Raw genomic sequence first — 23,199 nt, forward strand, 5'->3', positions numbered from 1 at the left:
GTCAGTGCTGGGCACCAAGATCCAGCACTGGGATCTCTCCTGATAATAGGTGAGTAATTTTGTTTTCGTTGATCAGACAATTTTTTGTGAATACTTTAAAGTTTTAAAACTCGACACTTAGAAGAAATTCTGAGTGAAACCCAGCCAATGTTATCCTGTGGAGAAAATCAAGTTATCGGTCTTTGGTTAAGTACTCAGCTGGCAGAGTTACGGTTCTGGGGGTAGACTCAGGGGTCTCCCAGGGTCAGGTAGGTACAGTCGTTACACCCTCAGGGGCACAGGGGCAGCCGGGTGCAGAGTGGTAAGGCCCAATGTTAGCCTACGGCGGGTAGGGGGCCTTTGGTTGGTGGATGCTAGCAAGCATGCCACGCGGCTGTGGGAGCTGAGCTCCTGGTCACTTACCCAGGGCAAGTGGTGAAGTAGAATAGGACAGATGCTGCACTTTCAGTGGCACTCGGGTGGCTGGGTGCAGGGTGCTTTTGGGCCGTCGGGCGCCCAATGTATTTCAATGGGAAAGCTGCAAGACGAACAAAGGCTGCAAGCTCTGGGACGAAGATTCTTCGGGTGCGACCACCACTTCGAGAGGTAAGTTGGGAAGCTGTAGGTTAGGTAGCCACCCAGGAGTTGGTCACGGGGGGCCGTGGGGCACCGGGTGCAGGGTGTCTTTTGGTGTCGGGAAATCTTACCCTCAAGCTGCTCGCGGTTGGAGGGGTCCCTGGTGGTGAGCCTGCAGGCGGCGTCAGTAGCGTCGAGGAGAGTGCTTGGGTACTGGATTTGTGGTCACAGTTGCCGAGGGGATGTCCTTGTGGTCTTTGTTCACTCAGGCACAGGCCGGGCTCGGCGGGTGCAGAGTGTGCTGGATTCGTGGTTCCTGGCTGGCACCAGGGGTTGTTGCTTGTTTGAGCAGAACCACTGCTCCTAGGAGTCTTTTCTCCGAGGTTTTCCAGGTTGCTTACCACAGGAGACGCCGGGGTTTAGCAGGAGCAGGTTTGAGGGTCGACAGGCCAGTAGGGCTGGGTCCATGTCAGTTGGTGTCGTCCTCTTGTTAGCAGCTGCACAGCAGGTCTTCTTGATCTTCTAATTATCGGGATCTGAGGAAGAAAGGTTCAAGATGCCCCTAAATACTAAATTTAGGGGCTTTACAGGTAAGGGTAGGTCAGGGACCAATTGGTCTCTTCCCTGGGGTGAATACACCCCCTATCTTGCCACTCTCCCGTGGGAGGGGGGCAGGAGCCTAGTCCTGATTGGGTAGGGTTTCCCATTCTCAAGATGGCGAGAGACCGGAGTTGTGCTTCACCTCGCCTCCCCCACCTGAGGGGTGGGGTTGGCAGAGGCTGGCACACCCCCTTCCCTCCCTTTGCGTTTCCCGCATGTCTTCCCGCCAGAATGGGTGTCAGAACCAGTGGGGGCCAGTTGCTGAGTACAGAAAGTGGTCTGGAGAAGCGCACAAAGGCGGCATGCCTTTGAAGCTTCCCCTGCGCATCCTGGGAGAGAAGGCCCAGCACCTCGCCCCAGGGTGTACATTGTTGCAGGCCCACATTAGCCGATGGCTCTCGACTCAGGGGTCCAGCAACATGTTTGCTGGGTTGCAGCCTAGGCAGCCACTCAGTCAGGATGCTGGTTGTGAGTTACTTTCAGGGGGAAACTCTAAGTTCCCCTCTGTCGTGCACTTTACTGGCATCAGTGTGGATTTAATGTACTGGGAAGTTTGATACCAAACTTCTCAGTCTTCAGTGTAGTCATCATGGTGCTGTGGAGTTCGTGATGACGAGCTCCCAGCACCATATACTCTTAAATGGCTGCACTGCACTTAACAGTGCCCAGGAATGGACCTGGGTACTGTAGGAGTACAGGGCTCATGCACATGTACCCACACCACTGGCATAGGGCACCCAGCTAGAGGGGTGACTAAGGTATGCCAGGGCAGTGTTTTGTGGGCATGGCACAAAGGGATGTGTGCCATGTCGACTCTGTTTTGTTCTGCACCAGACACTCAGCCTGCAAAGGCAGTGTGTGTGTCAGGGCACAGGGCCCCTAAGGGTGGCACAATAAGTGCTGTAGCCCTTAGGGCTTCTCAGGTTACAGTGCCCTGGGTACCTAAGGTACCATTTACCAGGGACTGACATGTGGCCAGAGATGCCAATTGGGTTTAGGCTTTAGTACAGTTTTTAGGGAAGAAACACAGGCCCTGGGTACCTTATTGGCAGGGACCCAGGGCACACCAAGGTAAAGTGCATCAGTCATCAGGCAAAAAGTGGAGGGTTACTGCATCAGAACTCCAATTTTTCTACACCTATATCTCCATTGTGGTCTGAAGTCTTTCTTTTGCTCTTTAAGCCTGTAATGTTTCTGCCTCATTTTTCATGCTCTTCTCTTACTCAGTATGTTAGCCAAATAAAGATAAACTTGAGAACGTCAAATTAGCGCACTTGATCTGGGCATCAATCTTTAGTTCAGACAGTCTAAACGAGGATGTTTGTTGCATGGAAATGCCAAGACCGAATGATGTGGCCGAGAGCTCAACAGAGACCACTGCTGCACTAATAGACTGGTTGAAAATTAATTAACACTCATTTCCCATTCCTAGGAAGCCTTATTGTCTGTGAATAGGTAAACAGAAACAGTACTACATTCCATCCCAGATTTCTCTGCGATATCTGCTTAACAGGGAAGCAGCATTGACATCCCTCAATTGGGTGGAGGCTGTTCCACATACTTTCTTATCAATAGCATCCATTTGTTTGCTCTCTATCGGGCGGCGCTGTGGATTCCGGAGCAGAAGTATGTCTTCACATCACCGCCATTGCAATTATTGAATCCGGTTTCAGATCGGTCAGTACAAAATCTGGATCTTGTTGCGGAGGCCTGTTCTTTTTTTAGAAGCCTTTAGTTGGCTGACTTCACTGTGGCAGGAGTAAAGAACTGTTAAAGAACTGTTCCTCTATGTTCAGAAGACCACGAAGAGGTCATTAGCATTGTTCTTGGCAGCAAAGTTTCCAAGATCATAATATTGTTGGTGGAGCCGTATTCACAGTAATATTTAGCTTTGTGCCCCACCCCTCCCTTTTTACTAACGCATCTTGAAAAGTGATATCATCCACTGGTGAAATGCTAGCAAAAGACTAAGGAGAATGTGGAGTATAGGACAAACGTGTTGAGGTTGTGCAAGGTGAGTGATCTTAACCTGGAGTGTGATGGGGTCATGGATCCCCTGTCAGGAGTCCTTGGAGGTGGAGTTCAAATCAGACATGGAGCTTTCCATTTCTTAATAAGCAATATGGACGTGGCTTTTCAAAACCCTTCCACTGAAGACCGATCCAACATGCGTATAGACATCTGTAAAGGATCGTCCTCAGGTATTATTGGCCTTACAGGAGAAAGTAGTATCCGACTGAGCCAACTGAATCGCTGACAGCTGAGAAGGATTAGTTACTTACCTGTAATCCTAGTTCTCTTCCAGGGGTATCCTTATCAAAGTCATAAGCATTAGAATATTCCCGCCCATGCGCGGGACCCCGGAAACAATATATTATATGTGCCCCACATATACATATACATATATATATAAATAAATATATATATAAAAATAAGCAATTGCAGCCAAATAAAACAGAGCTGGAATATGCTGTGAAGAATTTCCACCATACATATGTATTAGCATTAGAAACATGAGAAACAACACCAATGCTTGTTTAGAAACTGTTTAAATGCTTAGAAAGCAGTAGAAATTCTTATAACACACTGTAAGCATATACAGCTCCCAGGCTGCATTGCAAATACCCAGTCTAAAAAGACTGAAAAGCTAACCCTGTAGCTGCATGTACTAGAACTGACGCTGTGCCTTTAAGGCACCTCTGCCCCTAGCTTCCCATCATGCCTCAGGGGTTACAGTTAGGTCAGTTGTTCTTTTCGGAGACTGAAAACCAAACCATGGTAATAACAGGTTAAAACATCTCCTACTTAATAAACAAAGTCCTTTGCCCGGGGAGGCGGGAGGGTTGCTTATGACTTTGATGAGGATACCCCTGGAAGAGAACTAGGATTACAGGTAAGTAACTAATCCTTCTCTTCCAGGGGATCCTCATCAATAGTCATAAGCATTAGAATAGAGTAGCGAGCCTCACCTCATCCCTGCGGGCAAAGGAATCAACAGGTAACATTCATAGTCGTAGGCCCAAAAGTAGGCCTCATTCTACCCAAATAGGTTTCTCAAGGAGGCTTGCCCTACTTGAGAATCCGCTCTGGAATCAGACTCTAGGCAATAATGCCTTGTAAAGGTATGGACTGATTTCCATGTCGCAGCCTTGCAAATTTCTGACATGGGAATGTCATGTAAAAATGCTATCGTGGCTGCCTTCCCTCTAGTGGAATGAGCTTTGGGTGATTGTAACAAAGGTTTGCCAGCCAGCTGGTATGCTAGTTTGATACATGAAACAATCCATCTGGAGATGGACCTTTTGGCTGCTGCAAACCCGGTCCTCATTGAACCATAATTGACAAAGAGTTGGTCTGTCTTTCTGGTGCCCTTCGTTCTTTCTAGGTAAAACTTTAGCACCCGTTTAAGATCTAACGAGTGCAACGACCTCTCCGCTGGGGTCGATGGGTTAGGAAAGAACGAAGGAAGGGTAATCGCTTGGTTTATATGAAAATCCGATACCACTTTTGGAAGGAAAGATGGATGAGCCCTCATTACCACTCTGTTGTGGTGAAACACAGTGTAAGGTTCCTTGGTGCAGAGTGCTTGAATCTCGCTAACCCTGCGAGCAGAGGTTATTGCCACCAAGAAGGCCGCCTTCCAAGTGAGATGCTGCAAGGAGGCCTTGTGTATAGGCTCAAACGGTGCAGACATCAGCCTGGAGAGAACCAGGTTCAACTCCCAGGGAGGAGAAGGATTTCTCACAGGGGGATATACCTTCTTCAATCCCTGAAGGTAAATCCTTAACCACTGGGACCTGAAAAAACAATGTTTGTGTAGGTGATTTTCTGTACGCTACTATGGCAGATAGGTGAACCCTAATAGAAGCGTATTTCAACCCTGATGTCGCTAAGTAAAGGAGGTATGGGAGGACTACCTCTTCTTGTCCTTTGGTGGGATCAAAGCCATGGTCCTTACACCAAATGAAAAATCTTTTCCACTTGAACGCATAAGACGCCCTTGTGGAAGGTCTCTTTGCCTCTCTTAAAATACTCATACATTCTGGAGGCAGATTTAAGTGTCCGTATTGCAAGACCTCAGGAGCCATGCAGTCAGGTTCAGCGACGGGAGGTTGGGATGCAGGATCCTCCCGTTCATTTTGCTCAACAGGTCTGGCCTGCACGGCAGACGTCTGTGTGGACACAGCGACAGATGTAATAGGTCTGGATACCACCATTGTCGCGGCCAATCCGGAGCAACTAGGATCATGTCCATGCTCGATCTGATGAACTTGGCCACCACCTTCGGAATCAGTGCCAGAGGAGGAAACGCATAGGCGAACATTCCTGTCCACTCCAGCAGGAGAGCGTTCCCTTGTGTCCCTGGCCGGTGGAACCTGGATGCGAAGGCGTGGCATTTGGCGTTTTCGTCGTCCGCGAATAAATCTATGTCTGGACGGCCCCAGCAACGGAAGAGTTCTTCGACTACTTAGTCGTTTAGCACCCAGTCTGGCTGATCTTCGAAGTGCCTGCTGAGTGCGTCCGCTTTTGTGTTTAGCTCGCCTGGAAGGTGCACTGCCACCACCGACAGTCCCCGAGCCAGAAGCCAGTGCCAGATTGTCTGGGCCTCCTGAGACAGAGGGCGAGACCGAGTTCCTCCCTGCTTGTTCAGATAGAACATAGTTGTAGTGTTGTCCATCTGAACCAGGATTTTGTCCGTTGTGATTGCTGGAAGGAACGCTTTGAGCGCCAGATGAACTGCTCGAAGTTCCAGCATGTTGATGTGGTATGTCTGAAGGTTGGTCGACCAGCGACCCTGGATCTGAAGATGACCCATGTGAGCACCCCAACCTTCCAGAGATGCGTCCGTTACCACAGACAGCGAAGGAAGAGGTTGCTGAAAAGGGACTCCCTGCAAGACATTCCGAGGGCGAGTCCACCACTGTATTGAGGTCAGTGCTGCTTGAGATAGGATGATTCGATCCTCCCAATCTCCAGTCGCTTGGTCCCACTGATCTTCCACAGACTCTTGTAGAGGTCGCATCCTCAACCTGGCGTTTGGAATTAGGAAGATGCAGGACGCCATGGAGCCCAGTAGAGAAGCTACTTCTCGCACCTTTGGACGAGGAAACTGAAGTAACTTTCTGCATTTCTGCCCCATGGAAGATAGTCTCTCCTGCGAAGGAAACGCTCTTCCTAAATTTGTGTCTAGAACTGCTCCCAGATAGTGGATAGTTTGCGTGGGATGCAGGACTGACTTTTCTGTGTTCACGTGGAGCCCAAGCCTGTGTAGTTGTTGAAGACACAGATGACAGTCTTTGGTGGCTTGACGAGGGGACGGACTCTTCAGGAGCCAGTCGTCTAGATATGGGTACACAAAAAGACCTTTTTTGTGTAGACATGCCGCTACCACTGCCATGCACTTGGTGAACACCCTTGGTGCGGATTTTAGTCCGAACGGAAGTACTTTGTACTGGTAATGCTTGTTCCCTACCAGAAACCTTAAGTACTTCCGATGACCTGGTGTTATAGGAATGTGGAAGTACGCGTCCTGTAAATCCATTGAACACATCCAATCTCCAATTTTTAGATGAGGACATATCTGATGAAGTGCCAGCATGCGAAACTTCTCTTTGACCACCACCTTGTTGAGGGTTCGAAGATCCAAAATCGGTCTGAACTTGTCCTCTTGGTCTCTTTTGGGGACTAGAAAGTACCTTGAGTACACTCCTCTCCCCCTTTGGGGTGGGGGTACCTCTTCGATTGCGTTTTTCTTTAAGAGGACGCTCACCTCCCTTTTGAGGAGGTTTAGATGGTACGAGCGAGTCTTTTTTGGAGGAATCAGTTGTGGTCTCTTCCGGAAACGTAGCGCATATCCATTGCGCAGTATATTCAGCACCCACTGATCTTTTGTGATGCTGACCCACTCTGCCAGGTGTTGCGAAGCACTTCCTCCCACTGGAGTGGGTAACGGCGCCAGAGGAAGCCACTGCTCAGGCTTTGCCTCCTCTAGGCGTGGTAGAGGACTGATGATGTCCGCCTCTGCCTCTGCCCGATTTTCCTCCTCTGTATTGTGTCTTCCCTTGAGGCTTGTTCTGAGACCATTGAGGGGTTTGAACCCTCTGTTGGCCTCCCCGGTTCTTGTTGGTCTTGAAGCGTCGCTTGAACGGCTCTTTCTTCTTCTCCAGACCAACCGCCTTCACTGTGTCCAATTCGGTTTTCATGCGGGTCATTTCCTGATCGGCATGTTCCCCAATGAGTGAGGATCCTGAGAAGGGCAGATTGAGGATGCGTTGCTGGGCATCTGGTTTGAGACCAGTTAACCGCAACCAAGAAGATCTCCTCGCACATACCCCATGTGAGTAGGCATGTCCTGCTAGAAGGGCGTTGTCTGCAGAAGAACTAATCATTTGGTTCGCCACCAAACAGCCCTCCGTCACTGTCTCCTCAAAGTCTTTCTGGTCCTCCTTGGGCAATTTCTCTTTGAATCGTTCCATGGAGTCCCACAGCGCTCTATCGTATCTGCCGAGAAGTGCTGATGCACTAGAGACTTTCAGGGATGAAGCTGCTGTGCTGCACACTCTGCGTCCCCAAGAATCTTGGGTCTTGCTGTCCTTGTCAGGAGGAACTGAAGAAGGAGCGACTGTGTGATTCTTCTTCGCTGAGGCTACGATAACTGAGTCCGCCGCAGGCTCTCCTTTAACAAAGATCGGATCTGAGTCGGCCGGCCTATACTTTTTCTGGATACGTGCCGGTACCGCCCTGATCGCTGGTGGCGTGAGGAAAACCTCTTTGATTGGGTCCATTATCCCTGGAACCAATGGGAGCAAAGGCCGTGAATATGATTTGTGACGAAGGGTCTCAAAAATCACCGTAGTGGAAACTTCTGGAACAGCCATTTCTATTTGAAGTTTGTGAGCGCCCCTTTGTAAAACGTCCAGGTATGTGTTGACGTCGTCAAGCGGGGAAGCTCTGGAGCGAGGGCTGTCTGCCAGCGTTGGGGAGTAATCCCCTTTAGACGATCTCGAAGAAGATGAGGAGGAGGAGGATGATGGTGTTCTCCTTCTCCTGTGGTGAGATTTTTCCTTCCTCACTGGCGATCTTCTCGGTCGCTCTTCCCTTCGAGGAGAACGTGATTCTCTCCGATGCTCCCTTCGTGGAGATCTCGACCTCTCAGTTCGTACCTCCCTTCTCGGTGTTCGAGACCTGGGATGCTCCCTCCGTGGTGATCGGGAGACCCTGGGGGTATGCGACCTTTCCGCTCTCCTCTCCCGAGAGCGTGATCTGTGCCTGATAGGACTCTGTCTGTCTGCCTCTTCTATGAGTCTCTGAAGAGGTGACCTGTGGAGTGGGCTTACGTATCTTTGCATCCTCTCCGTCGCTCCAGAATCCTTCCACTTGCTCAACGGAGCATTCCATCTTGGCGAAAGCGTTGTCTTTCGCTGGGGCAACGGACTTCTACTCCTTGAAGAGGACCTCGATGAGCTAGAGGTACCTGAGGAGGAATGGTGAGAAGCCGATTGAGTCACCAAAATAGTTGAAGGCACTGAAGGGGATTTTCGTCTCACCGGTGTTGGAAGACGTCTTAAAAGTCTTTCCCTTGACGTTGAACGCCTCTGCGGCGTCGACGGAGTGATAACCTTCGACGTCGAACGCCTCGACGACGACTTGTGTTCTCTCGACGTCGTCCTGTGATGTCGAGCCGATGACGGAGTCTTCTCCCTCGACGTCGAACGGCGTCGCCCAGCCTTCGACGGAGGTCTCGACGTCGAACGGTGTTGCCCTGCCGTCGACGTATGTCTCGACGTCGTACGGCGTTGCCCTGCCGTCGACGGAGGTCTCGACGTCGAACGGCGTTGCCCTGCCGTCGACGGAGGTCTCGACGTCGACCGGCGTTGGTCTGTCGGCGACGGAGATGGCAATCGACGGTGTCCTGTCGTCGACGATGCCCTTGATGTCGACCTGGCATGTGGTGACGGCGGAGGATCGGACATCCTCGACGTCGAGCGCCGACACGCCTTCGACGATGATCCCTTCCTCGACGACGATCGTCCGAGGGGGCTCTTGCTCCTCGACGCCGAGCGCCTCCGTGGAGACGTCGACGGAGGTGTCACACTCTTCGAAGCCTGTCGACGTTGAGACGACGGCGAGTGTGTTCTGTCTCTCGACGCCGACCGTCGCCTGGTTGACGGCGGCGGAGTTGACTTACGTCTTGACGCCGATCTTCTCGTCGACTGAGATCTCGTGGCTTGTCTCGACGCCGATCGTCGCCTAGTTGACGACGGCGGAGCTTTCTTCGACGTCGGTGAACCTATTTTCGACGACGATTTCCTCATCGACGCTGGTCCCGACGTCGACGGAGCTTTTTCTTTCGAACTGTCCATCAGATGTCGTTTTTTCAGCGCCGAGCCCGGCGCTGAGGTTGATGGACGCTCTGACTTGCCTTTGGAGGGAGTTCTGGGTCTCTTCGAACTCTTCCTCTCTGTAGATCTTCCTCTCATGGATCTCTGGGCCAGACCATAGAGCCTGTTCCTCTCTCTGTCTTTTAAAGTCCTGTCAGACAGATTTTGACAATGGGAACAGTCTTTTGGATCATGATCCTCTGACAAGCATAAAATACAGACCTCATGAGAGTCCGTTTTTGCCTTCTTGTGGCCACAAGAAGGGCAATCATCAAATAATGAGGGCATCCTGACAGGAAAACCTCACAAAAATTCGACTGCTAAGCAGTTATTTACTTGACCCTGATGTTAAAAGTCAAAGTAAATCAAAAAATTGTTCTTTTGAAGCTTTTCTGACTGAAAAAGGCAGAAAAAATGTGGAGCTGTGTATCCAGGGTCCTTCCTGAAGGAGCCGGAAAGAACAACTGACCTAACTGTAACCCCTGAGGCATGATGGGAAGCTAGGGGCAGAGGTGCCTTAAAGGCACAGCGTCAGTTCTAGTACATGCAGCTACAGGGTTAGCTTTTCAGTCTTTTTAGACTGGGTATTTGCAATGCAGCCTGGGAGCTGTATATGCTTACAGTGTGTTATAAGAATTTCTACTGCTTTCTAAGCATTAAAACAGTTTCTAAACAAGCATTGGTGTTGTTTCTCATGTTTCTAATGCTAATACATATGTATGTTGGAAATTCTTCACAGCATATTCCAGCTCTACTGTTTTATTTGGCTGCAATTGCTTATTTTTATATATATATTTATTTATATATATATGTATATGTATATGTGGGGCACATATAATATATTGTTTCCGGGGTCCCGCGCATGGGCGGGAATATTCTAATGCTTATGACTATTGATGAGGATCCCCTGGAAGAGAAACAGATGAATGTTTAGAGGGGGACCGGGATCATTCTAGAGAAGAGGATAGTTTGACTTCAGATACCCCCAAAATAGAGCGAGATGCGAGCGACAATGTGTAAGACTTTTTAATTGGAAATGGCATCTTCAATGGGAACAGATGTCTTTTTGACGCCGAATGAGTCTTGGGGCTCAATTCTGTTCTCAGAGGATGGGTTACTCTGTCACAAAGGTAACCGATATCCTGTCAGCCGAATATAAATCCCATAGGATATAATGGGATTTATATTTAGAAGGACGGGATATCCGTCAATGTTGTGACAGAGTAACCCGTCCCACGCGATCTAAATCAGGCCCTTAGTCTTGGATGTTGAGTGCTGCAACTTCGACGCGGACTGGTGAGATCTCTACGTCCATCTGTCATTTTTTGACACTGATCAAGAGAGTAACTGAGGTGAAGGTGATGTAGTCGTAGTCTTCCATGTCGATGGCGGTGATGACAATCTCCCGCCGACTTGGACGCTGAGTGGTGATGTATCAATGTCGACCCTTCCTTGGATGGCGAACAAGACCGGATCAAACCTCTCGACGTTGATGTTCTTGACGACGATGAAAGGTGTTGATGCAGAGAAGGAGATCTTCTGCGGGAGTACATACCAGAGTTCGGATGTTTCGCCACAGAATGGTGAGAAAATTACCTTTTTATTCTTATTCTTTTCTTTCTCTCTTGTTCTGCCTTCAAGTCTTGCATCAAACTGCGCAGTATGATGCCCTCTATGTCTTTAAGTGCCCTTTGACATTATTTGACAAAGGTCACATCCTTTTGTGAGGAGTAAGGGAGAAAGATACCACACAGACTAGGTGCATCAGTGCTCACCTTTTTTCCACTCAATGGACATTTGGCAAAAAGAGAAGGCATTCGGACTAAAAAATCCTGTCAGAAAAAGCAAAAAATGGATTTACTCGAGAAAAGGGATGTCAACTTGTAGAGTACTATATTTTTTACAAGCACTGAACAAACAAAACAAGATACTTACACACCAATGGACCGACAGGCACAACTAGTAACAGATGTGAAATAGCACCCAGGCACTGCCAAACACCCGACAACAACATTCACTGTCAGGTACTCAAAGAATGAAGAGACATTGTCACACACAAGACAAAAAACCTGTCCAACAACACAAACGCAAACATCATCATCATTCTATGAAAGACCAACACAGACCAGACACCCAGAAACGGAACCGCAGCTCAGACACAAAAGATAAATACACTGAGTTACACATTGAACATCAGTTATACATCAAAAAAGCAAGCCGGGAACCAGCAACCATTGAAAAAACACAATCCAAGCTGTCAGAAGTCAAAGACGAACTCATGCTATTACATGCCCACACACCAGCAGACGCCAGCACACACCGGCAGAGACTCAGCGGCCAATAAAAGTTATTTCAACACAAGGGGGCACGACTAGACACCCACAAACACCAAAAGACTCACACGGACCAACTGACATTATACCAGTCTACAGGCCAATACACACCACCAGACGCCCAGGGGAAAAAAAAAAGAAAAAAAAACAGCAGCTCAAGTTAACTATTAAAACAATAAAAAGCTTTTAAACAAGTAAAAGGGTGCCCTTTCTGAATGTGTGGCGCTCCCACAACACTTGCAACTGTAGAGGTCGTGCCAGTACCAAATCGGTGATTAATGGTGCCGCTTTGAATACTAGCGCCTGTGTGACATAAGCCTATGCGCCTACAAGCAAAGGCAGGGTGTGTCCCTATGCATCTCCTGTCATGCAGCCATCAAGAGCACACGTGCGGTAACACAGCGGCACATCACCCACATTGAAGAAACACACACATCGCATGCAGACATGATTGCCACTAAAAAGCACACGCAGGAGCACATAGTCACAGGCTCTCCCAGCTAGACATGCTTACATATATGAAATGCTCATGCACGCACACACAGATAAACCCAGAGCCAGCGACATATCTCCTTCGCAAAGCAATCGAACTCCTGGCCGGCAGCACAGCGTCATAGGAGTGATGCAACAGCAGGCCCTGGGGCCCACCGTGCCAAATGTTCCTGTTTTCTGAACACTACAACAAATGGAATTGGAAAAAAAAAAATCGCAGAAAAATAAGTTGCAGAGATTGCATGTGAAATGGAATAAAGGCACCTCTCTGGCTGCGGACTCTCATTAACCCATCCTCCCCCGGATTGGAACAAGCCTCAAAATGTCTCTGGCGAGGAGCAGCGTCTCTCATCTGATTACAATCTACGCTAGCGCCAAGAAACGGGCATGTGACAAGATCATAACTAAATACAAGCTCTTGGCATTGCTGTGGGGAGGGGCGGGAGAAATGGGAGACACGGCTTGGCGGCCGTGAAGTGTGAAGCAGTGGGCGGGTTAGCCCTTTGAAGTGAAGCTCGGGTCAGGAGCGGGGGAAAAACGCGTGCTTGTGTTCACGTGAACTGTCGGAAATCCGCCGATGGTTTGAGGACTTATTTTGCCCACTAAAATTCTCCCCTATCCATTCCTTGCGGAATGGGATAGACGAGCCCTAAAAATATTTTAGAGGTGTGAAAAAACACCCGAAGTGTAAAGAGATCCTGCCTGGAAAAAAAAATTGACACTCGCAGGCAAACTGCCACTACAGTGCACTGCGGGATAGGGTGCGTCTGAGTTTCATAAAGGTACAATCTACTTTTTCAGCTCCCATTAGTGCTAACCTATTTGGATGAATTTTCTCCTCATTCTTTTTGCACACAAGCAGCCTTTTTCCATGACAAAGAGTAGAGCATTCAAAGGCTATGTTAGAATGTTTTCAATAATTCTTCTTCAGCATTCAGAGGAAAATACATCGCTGACCGATTACACAGACTTTATGGAAAATTATTTTCAGTGATGAACATTCTTCAATTCTATTTTCCTAAAGTTTGTATATTTGATGTGATGAAGACAGGGGCGACCCTGTTGAAACACGTCATGTTGGGAGAGATGGAATAAATGCACTTTAAAATCAACTAAACCTGAGTGGTGGTCCGTAGCTGTTAACATCGCAGCATTTGATGGTGGTCAGGAATTGTTGATTCATATATTATATTATATATATATATATATATATATATTCACATACATACATACACACACTGCTGTAGATATATAGTGTTCCAGGGTCCACGCAGGTTCCAGAGGATTATTCAACATTTATGACTATCGATGAAGATCCTATGATGCAGAACCTAGCCAAATTAACTCATGAAATTAAGTTACTTAGCAAGCACTGCCATGAAATTTGTTTTATTACATTAGTCTCCCTAGTTGCCCTTCAATTCACTCCACTTTCCGCGGTAGTTCAGGCAACTAAAAAGGGGCATCATGGGTACAGTGTGAAAGCCACTGAGTCTCTGTTAAAAAGGAAGCCTTTTCACTGAGTATTTAAAATTCAAGTACTACAGATTTGTCTCTAAAATCTAAGATAATACATTTGAAAGTAGTATACTACTGCATGCAAAACTTTAGACATCAATTTTTCCAAAATCTTTGTTCCGGTCAACAACAAAAAAGCGGACTAAATGCCTGGCATTAAAATAATGCCAGTGCTATTTTGGTTTTCAAGACAGCCCTCTCTGATATACAGACTCAGATTTCTACTAATTTTGTGCAATAGAAGGGACAAGCAATGAGACGGAAAGTAAGATAGCAACCCATGTAAAAACTCACTTTGTTCTGTGGAGCCAAAGCTTGACTGCTGGGAATCCTGTAAACAAAGAAAGTATTTAAACGTGAACATTCCATTGCACTGTGAAAACTACTACACCATTTAGTGCACATATTTAGGCACTAATCGTACTTAAAAGTATAGCTCACTGGAATCCTAAGGAACCATATGTTTACCCAGGATGCTAGTTTGGTAAAACGAAAATAAACAAACTTCTCATTCAATTCAGATTTACAGCATATGGAATTAAAACTAGCATTTACAGAGAATAAACAGCATATGCTAGGCAGGGTCAGAGGTAAACATTACGCTTTTCTGAATTTACTGCAAAATATAAAAGCACCATGCAGAACCTTAAACTACAAAGAACACATTTTAAAGAAATCTATATAACTCACATAGTCAATCAGCAAATCTCCAGTTCTAGAAAGTCCTGCCTTTCAACCGTTGTAATAGTTATTTGGCAGCCTACATTATTTTAGTACCCTCGGTCAGATCCAGATAATATGATTCATTTATACTGATAAATGTGGTCTTGCTGCTTTGCATCAGTGTTTAAGTTTGTTCAGCCATGTAATGTTTACTACTTTTTACGACCCAAGGGATTGTAGGCTTTAACGAATGTGTGGTTTTCAGGAAGTGTTACTGATTGGGGCGGCATCTAAATACCTGCATTGTCTCCTGTGGCATGTTGTAAAAAGTGTGGGCAGGAAACGCTTTCTGTTATTGCTTCTAGATTATATAGCACAACTACTGACATAACTAAAATCAGCCAGACCTACTTACTTTGTTAATAGTCATCAGCTGTTTAAAATTAACGAGTAACAACGATTTTATTGTAAATAATATTGAACATTTTGTAATTCTCAAACTGAGATTGTGAATTAAACATTGCAAAGGCCTGTAAAAATGGGAAGAAGTTCACTCTTTCCAGCTCATCCATCTGCATACCTTACACCTACCTCCTCGATTTCCTGAAATACGTGACTGTTGCTCTGTGCACTCAACTGAGAGGTCAAGGCTTAGATGACCATGTATTCTGATCAACTATGACTTACTGATAGGTACTGTGAGAAACTCACTCTCAAAGACGGCCTGTTACAATCACCTGGAAGGGACTCACTTCAAAGTATGCACAATAAGAGTAAAATGCTACTAGAAAACAACATACAGAAACATATCCTAGAAATAACGAACACTCTGAGGTAACGAAAGATTAGGTAAAACATGTGAACATAAAACACTAACTAAATCGCTGAAAGGGATTACCTTAACGCTGCTTACATTCAGTTTAGAAATCAAGCAGTGATTTTACCAGTGGAGTTAAGGACAATGATATATGCCCCAATACGGGCGAGCTTCAATATTCGTTTTTTATTACCACTGGGTTTTCAAACCCTGGGGAGCTGGGCAGATGACAGGAAATGTTAGGTTGGGGCAGAGGGTGGCTATGTGAATCTAACATATCAGCAGATCGGCTCCCTGGACTAGGTATAGACCAGTCCAGTTTGATGAATGCACAGCAGGCCTCCCTTGGTAGATTTAACAGGCCATGGTGGCTATTGGTAATACTGTGAAAATCATGAAGGGACTTTATAAAGAGGAATCCTTATACCTGCGATTCTGGGCTCTCAGATCATTAATCGTATTGCCTTCCGTATGGACAGCTGCTGGGTGTCTGAGGATACAAACAAGTTTGGGAAAAGATCTATGAGCTTTCGATTTACTGGTCTCTCCTACCACAGAGCAAGGGAAAAACTAAGATGGACTGGGACTATCCCCAATAAAACACCGGCATTTAAAAGCTACCCCATCTACAGAGAACTGTAATTTCCTGAAGCCGTAACAGGTCCTATGCAAGCAGAGCATCACATACATTTTGGTTGGAAAAGTAAGCCAACCACAATCAAATACAAGGTTCTGCCCAAAGGCATGCCCGAAACCCCAACTGACTGGGAGAGGGAGGTGAAATGTCTCTGGATTGGCAAAGGATCCAGTGCAGATACAACAAAAATTAAGGTATGATCAAACGGTGCGGGAAGGAGACTGTCAACTGGTGTTTGGAAAGAAGAGTGGGAAGACTTTAAGGATCTGTTTCTTCCAGATGACCATAGTCATTCAAGGACCAATTGGTCTTCTGTGGCAAAGGTAGCAAGCAGTTTAAGAGCAAAGCTAGGCAAACCTGTGAATAAAAAAATGAGTAGTGCTTCAAAGGAGAGTGCTAGAGACTCTCAATAGAGGGCAAGCTATCAATGACCTTAAAGTTGGACATTACAATGGCAACTTTCATGGGGTAAACTTGGCTAAGACCATAAAAGCTGCCTGAGAGAGCCAAGGTTAAGTTAGGGGATTTAACCACTAACAAATACTGCAAATGGCAGAGGCTGCAAAAGAGTACAGTAAAGGTACTCTAGGGTTGAGCGAAGTGAACTCTGTACCTGTTACTGAATGCTAACTGTGACAAATCGGTAGACTGACAGCATTTCATCTTTAGGAGAGTAAATTCTAAACTCTAGGATCTTGTATTTCTAGATGCTGTTGTTCTTCAGGGGCCTTTTGTAAAAGTAGGAGTGAAGCTCATTCAAACCTTTAATGGGCTGGATAAGAAGCAGAATTTGATGTTGAAAGTGGTCATAACGAACATTTTTTGAAAAGGCAGGAGGCACTCATTCGGCCAAGGATGAAAGACAGCACAGAGGAAAGGGTGAAGCAGAAAATATCAGAGCAGATATTAATGCACATCTTCACCAACTAGGGGAAAATTGGGCTGTGGATGGTCGATATAGAAAATAATCATGTTAAAGCAGTTTGCTGCAAGTTAAGTCAGGCGCGGCCAAGCAGTCCGACATGGCGGACATGCTGCAGAACAGCTCCTGTAGCCCAATCTGCATTCATCATAATCCTCCCAGCATATTATCACTATAACTCTTTCCGCAAAAGCGGCCAGACTAGGCTTTGTGCGGCCTGTGGTGATGGAGATCCCCCCCTGTGCCTATCAACATAACTCCAAATCTCTGACTGAAAATATATACCGGGCAGACACCCCCACATCCATCAACCCACTAGGGGCAGCACACTGAACCTCTTACTTAAGAAAGCTCCCTAGATATCAAGGATGGCCTCTCAGGGTTCACAGCAGTCATGTCTACCCATGGGCCCTGCGTCCAAACAATGGATAAGTTCACCGTAAAGGGCATGGCGACGACCACAGCTGCAAGTAGCCAGAACAGTTTCCCGGACAATGTTGCGCTGTTAGCCGGAATCACCCAATTAAGGGATATGTTAGATGCTAAAATAGACGGGGTTGGGTCTGATGTCAGGCTGCTACGCCAAGATGTACGCAACGCCGTGGGACACTTTACCCAGGCTGAATATAGGGTTTCTGGTTAGAAGACACAGTTACTGCTTCCAAGGGAAGGTGAACACCCTCGAGAAACTTACACAAGGGCTTGAATCTAGAGTAAAAGATACTGAAGGTAGAGCTCATAGAAATAATCTTCGCTTTATGGGTTCACCTGAGGGCTGCGATGGCACAGACATGGGCACATACCTAGCCCAATGGCTCAAACCATGAATCCCGGCAGAAACCCGGTCTACCTGCCTCATCATTGAACAATCCCATAGAGCTCTAGCCCCACAACCTCCCCCAGGTGCAAGAGCACGGCCGTTCGGCAGGCGTATGCTCCATTATCATGGCAGACCTAATTCTTCGGCTATCCAGGACTCAAGAATCCCTTACTTATAAATCTACCCACATGATATTCCCGAACTACACCAGGATAGCATCACAACAGCGTCAGTCTTTCACTGTAGCTAAAGCTCGCCTGCGGGGAATTATAGATCCCATACATGCTACTTTTCCCAGCACGACTGAGAGCCAGTTACCAAAACAGCACCATGTTCTTCAACACACCAAAAGAGATATTCCAGTGGACAGATGAGATCCTTCCAGTTGAGCCACATACGCCTCCTCCTCAAGACTCTGACTCTTCATCCGGCAACCCATGAAAGTAAAAATGCCAAGAAAGATAAACGACTACACAGATTAAGATCATCCTGGTGCTCCAGATCATGAGGTGACAACGCGAGACCCTCGGCAGTTGATTACAGATGATACCACAGACTCACAGGAACTTAAGATAAAGAAACTTAACTCGGAGACAATAATTATGCTGGCACAAAAAGTGTGTTACAGCACCCCAGCGAACCATCTAGAACTCTTCGGGACACTTGTTTGGGATGGGAAGTATGGGGAACCATTGGACGGGTCATGTGCTCACCCCCGTCAGGGTGGGCACAGTACACCATCCGCAACATATGCTTCAAGGTTTCCTGAGGTATTGGGGTGGGAGTGGGTGGGGGTGGTGGAGAGGGTCGGTTCAGTTCTGGGTTTTGTTTCATAAATGTTTTTACAGCACATCTGACACAGACCTAGTGTTCACCCTAACAGATACAGCCCCTACCATATACACAACACATTCCGATGTCAGCTTTGAGTGGGCAGATTCCAGCTGGAAAGCTTAATTAGGCACATTGAATATGCAAGGCCTCATTGATAAGGTCGATAAGGTCAATAGGAGAGCTGTTCTCAAACAAGTGAAATGCCTGGGAACAGACATCCTACAATAGACTCATCTTAAGGGAACCAAGACACTGTGCCTGGCCCGCTTCGGCTTCATGCACATATTTAATTCAGGATTCACTAGAGGCTCCGGAGGGGTCGCTTTACTAATTACATGGGTCTATCCACAAGGCAGGTATATCTTTCTACAAAGTATGCTGGGCAGACATTAGATAATGCTGGGCAGTGTATATGCCACCCCACCTCTAAACCAACCATTCATCGAACTTAAAATAGAAATCTGGGGTTCGATTACGGAAAGCCTTGCATTAATTGGGGGACATTGGAATGATGTGATCCATCCGGAACACGACAGATGGAGACACACAGCTCCACAGGGAATACCAAAAGAATCCTGATTGGGCCCCCTGACAGATGTTGGGATGGACAGATACTTGGAGGACATTACACCCCACAACATCAGGGTACACATTCTTCTCATCCATTCATGGTTCATTCTCTAGACTCGACTACGTATTCATCACCAGTGGACAAGCCCACATAATACCCAAAGTCAGGATCATGTCTAAAGGCCTGTCGGACCACTACCCAGTGAGACTACAATTATTGATCAGTCCTAAACAGCCCCCCTTTCATTCGCACCTCTCACCCTGGCACAGACAGAATCCACACGACGACTGAGAGGAACTCACGTGTATTTTGCAAGACAGCAGAACATTGCCAGCCCATATCATTCAGATCCAAACTACAAGGATTTCTAGGATTCAGCTAGAGGGGTGACTGATGTATGCCAGGGCAGTGGGGTTTGTGGGCATGGCACACAGGGATGTGTGCCATGTCGACTCTTTGTTTAGTTCTGTACTTAGACATTCAGCCTGCAAAGGCAGTGTGTGGGTGTCAGGGTATAGAGCCCCTAAGGGTGGCACAATAAGTGCTGCAGCCCTTAGGGGTCTTCTCTGGTCACCATGCCCCCAGTACCTAGGGTACCATTTACTAGCGGCTGATAGGTGGCCGAGATGCCAATTGGGTTTTGTTTCAACACAGCTTTAGGGAAGGAACACAGGTCCTGGGTACCTGGTTGGCAGGAGCCCAGGGCACACTCAGTCAAAGCACATTAGCAAAAAGTTGGGGTGTACCAATGCAAGAAAGATAGCACTTTCTCACACTTAGCCTTAATTAATTTTCTTCAAACTACCTGCCTCCCTTGCTCTCAGGTTAACAGCAAATCTGAAAGTTAACCAAACTCAATTGCACTGTATTTCACGGAAACCATTGGGCAACAAACTGTGGTTTCAATTCTTATATAAAACCTATTTCCTAACGTTGTCACCCATATGTGAACTTGAAATATATTTCTAAAGTGCACTGTTCGCCTTATGGCATCTTGATGCGGAATAACGGATCATTTTTGATGCATGACCCACCTTCATGCATTGTGTTTATATCAGAAGGACGAAAGGCTTACTGCAACAATGGTGAATAATCTGAAATCAACCTAACCAGCAGCAGGTCAATCCTGGATAGAGCTTACAGAACTCAGGGAAAGCAAATCCAGATTCACGAGACTCTGTCTCCAAAGTGCAATAGTTAAAGTAAAACTGTTCAAAATATGCAGCAGTCTACTATAGCCATGCTCTATGTTCCAGCTCTGTCCAGTCAGCAAAGAGAGTTAGTAGGATTACCTTTTTGTCAAGCATAGGGAGTAGGCAGAACAAACAACAACAAAACTTAGCACTGACCTTGGTGGGGAAAGGAAATTTTGATGGCTCAGTTTTGCAGGGTGTGTGAATAGCTGTCAATGGAGGCGGCCAGGAATGGGTCATCTCCTAATAAAAACAAATACATAAACATTTTACATGAGGCTATTGAACAACTACTTGAATCTTATTAGAGAAATATATTTTTTGCAAACATCCGGACCCATCACATAAGCAAGGTATTTTTCTAAGGTAACCATTAATTATAAAGGTACTGCTTAATCATGTTGGAAAGAAAAAACAAATGGACTGTGGCCTACAGTAATTGCGAAGGCCCGAGATACATTTAAACAATCTATTTTACAAAGCAAGTCTCCTTAGTTGCAAAAGGTTATCAAAATGTTTACTTTCCTGTAGTTGCAATGTTGGAGCTTGAAGAAATGTTCAGATTAATATTCTGTGCATTATTCCACTTCATGCTGGTTTGGTCTGGAATTCTCTAAGTGTTTTTTGTTTTTTTCATGGGCGTTGTTATGCATCATTTTCTAGCATGTCAGACATATGTCCAGGAAGCCCCTTTGCGTGGTTACCATTTTATAATTTCCTTTTTCACCGTTGATGACTTACTCAATCCTTTGGCTACCAGCTTTCTCAGTATTAAAGTCCTTCTTTAAACTTATAACACAGTTTCTGAGTAGGTGGAAGGGTCACATGCGAATCCCGATAATTCTTCAAACTGCAAAACTACTCCTCGAGGTAGAACTAGTTACCATTTGCAGGGTGGATCTTTTCTGGAGTCCCATGCTATGCATGGATTTTCTAGCAGTATCTTTTTCCTGGGGGCAGGGTTGAAATGAGTTTGGGCTAGCTGGAAGTTTTAACATTGTATGTTCCACCTGCACGCTCTATTTACTTGAATGTCCACAAAATGCCATTTGGTTAAGATATGTATGGATGACAATGTAGCTGCCATGCATAGATCAATAATGGAGACGTTAACTAACAATTCAAATGTTGCACAATCTTTCCTCGTTGTGTGGGCTCTCGGTTTTCTCCTGCTTTTTTATGGCATGTGTGGATTGTCTAATAACCACCATGCAGTGAGTAACTTGGACACAATTGAGCCTCTGTTTGCTGGTGCAAAGGCAATAAAGAACTGCCTCACCTTTATGATCTATTCAGTTTCTTGGAGGCACTACATGACTGACCTCCATACTTCTAACATGATCAATGCCCTTGCTAGATAACTCTTCTGCTACTGGAGGTAGTTCGGCAGTTGGATAGTGTGAAAGTGTGAGATGACCTTTGGAAGGAACTATGGGTTTGTTTTTAGAACTATTCGATCCTGAAATGTCGGTAAATAGGGTTCCTGTGCTCTAAGAGCTAGGAGCTTGGTGACCCCTGCATAGCGATGTGAAGCCTATCAAGAAGGCTGTTTTTAGTGTTAAGCATTTAAGCCCTGCCTTATGCTTAGGTTCAAAGGGTTTAGGTTCCATATCGACATGGGTCCTTCCGTGGTTTGCTCCCTCTTGAATCTTTTGCTGACTGGTGTAGTGAACAAACATTTCTCTATGTGCCCCCTAGTGAAGGCTACTATGGCTGCCAGGTGAACTTTGTGAGCTTTACTTGAGTTGATCATCTAGCAAGTAAGTTAGGTACCTAATGACTGTAGTTTCTTGGGTCTTATTTTTCATGACCCCTCCTCTGTCGCAGCAGTGAACATGTGTTCCACTTTGTAGTACAACACTTTTGGGGGCATGCTCTTCTAGCTTCCCTCAGCACCCCAATGCTTTTCCATGGGAGACCAAGCAGTATGAATTCTAAGTCTTCTGCAAAGCTGCCGGGATGAGACTGGCTGGCTCCAGGTGGCAAACCGGTTTCTCTTGCATTGTTAGTAGGTGTTGTAAAGGTGGTTAACTTTCTTACTGCCCCCATTAAATATTTACTAGGTCTGAAGACTGCCTGTCATTCTGGTTTTGGTGCTATTAAGATCAGAGTCCTGGGCAATTGATTGCACTTGTTTATCAGAGTAAGAGTAAAGTTAATGCAAATGTTCCTATTCAGTTCATCAATAAATCATTCCTTTGGGACAGGTGGTATGAATGCTAAGTTTAGGCATCCTGTGCTTACTAGTTTTGCAAATCAATCAATCAATCCGGATTGGTAGAGTGCAGCAAATCACCAGTGAGGGTATCCAGGAACAGAGATCACTGCTGAAGGTGAGGTTCAGTTGAATAGCCAGGTCTTGCATTCCTTCCTGAAATCCGGCAGAGAGGGTGAGGTCCTGAGGTGATGTGGAAGGTCATTCCAGGACTCTGCGGCTAGGTAGGAGAAGAATCAACCTCCACAGTTGCTGTGGTGGATGCAGGGAGTGTGAAGGAGGAGGGAGGCAGAGCGCAGGTGTCTGGATGGAAGCTGAAAATTCAGGCATTGTTTGATGTATGCTGATGTACGTTGTTGTGTAAGACTTTGAAAGTATGGATCAACATCTTGAACTGACATCTCTTCTGAATGGGGAGCCAGCAGAGCTTCTTGAGATTGCGGTTGATTTGCGGTCCGCTTGGGGAACTCAAGGATGAGTTTAGCCGCTGAGTACTATATGGTCTGCAGTGTCTTGAGGTGGTGCGAGGAAATTTCAACAGAGTGCATTGCTGTAGTCTAGTTGACTGGTGTCAAGGGCTTGGGTGACGGTCCGTTTGGTGTCAATGGGGAGCCACTTGAAGATCTTACGGACCATGCGAAGAGTGAG

General features: G+C 46.4%; 1 protein-coding gene across 1 annotated transcript in view; it reads right to left on the reverse strand.

Annotated features, from left to right (window-relative positions):
• AFF4 (ALF transcription elongation factor 4) overlaps window positions 1-23,199 on the reverse strand; it is a 798,699-nt gene that overhangs the window by 519,570 nt on the left and 255,930 nt on the right. The window contains exons 7-8 of the mRNA XM_086931629.1: window positions 20,493-20,579; window positions 14,174-14,210 (exon numbers count right to left, since the gene is read on the reverse strand). Coding sequence (XP_086787755.1) covers window positions 14,174-14,210; window positions 20,493-20,579 — 124 coding nt within the window. The remainder of the gene's footprint in view (window positions 1-14,173; window positions 14,211-20,492; window positions 20,580-23,199) is intronic.

The sequence above is a fragment of the Lissotriton vulgaris genome, chromosome 7, assembly GCF_964263255.1.
Source record: "Lissotriton vulgaris chromosome 7, aLisVul1.2, whole genome shotgun sequence".
NCBI classification, from domain to species: domain Eukaryota; kingdom Metazoa; phylum Chordata; class Amphibia; order Caudata; family Salamandridae; genus Lissotriton; species Lissotriton vulgaris.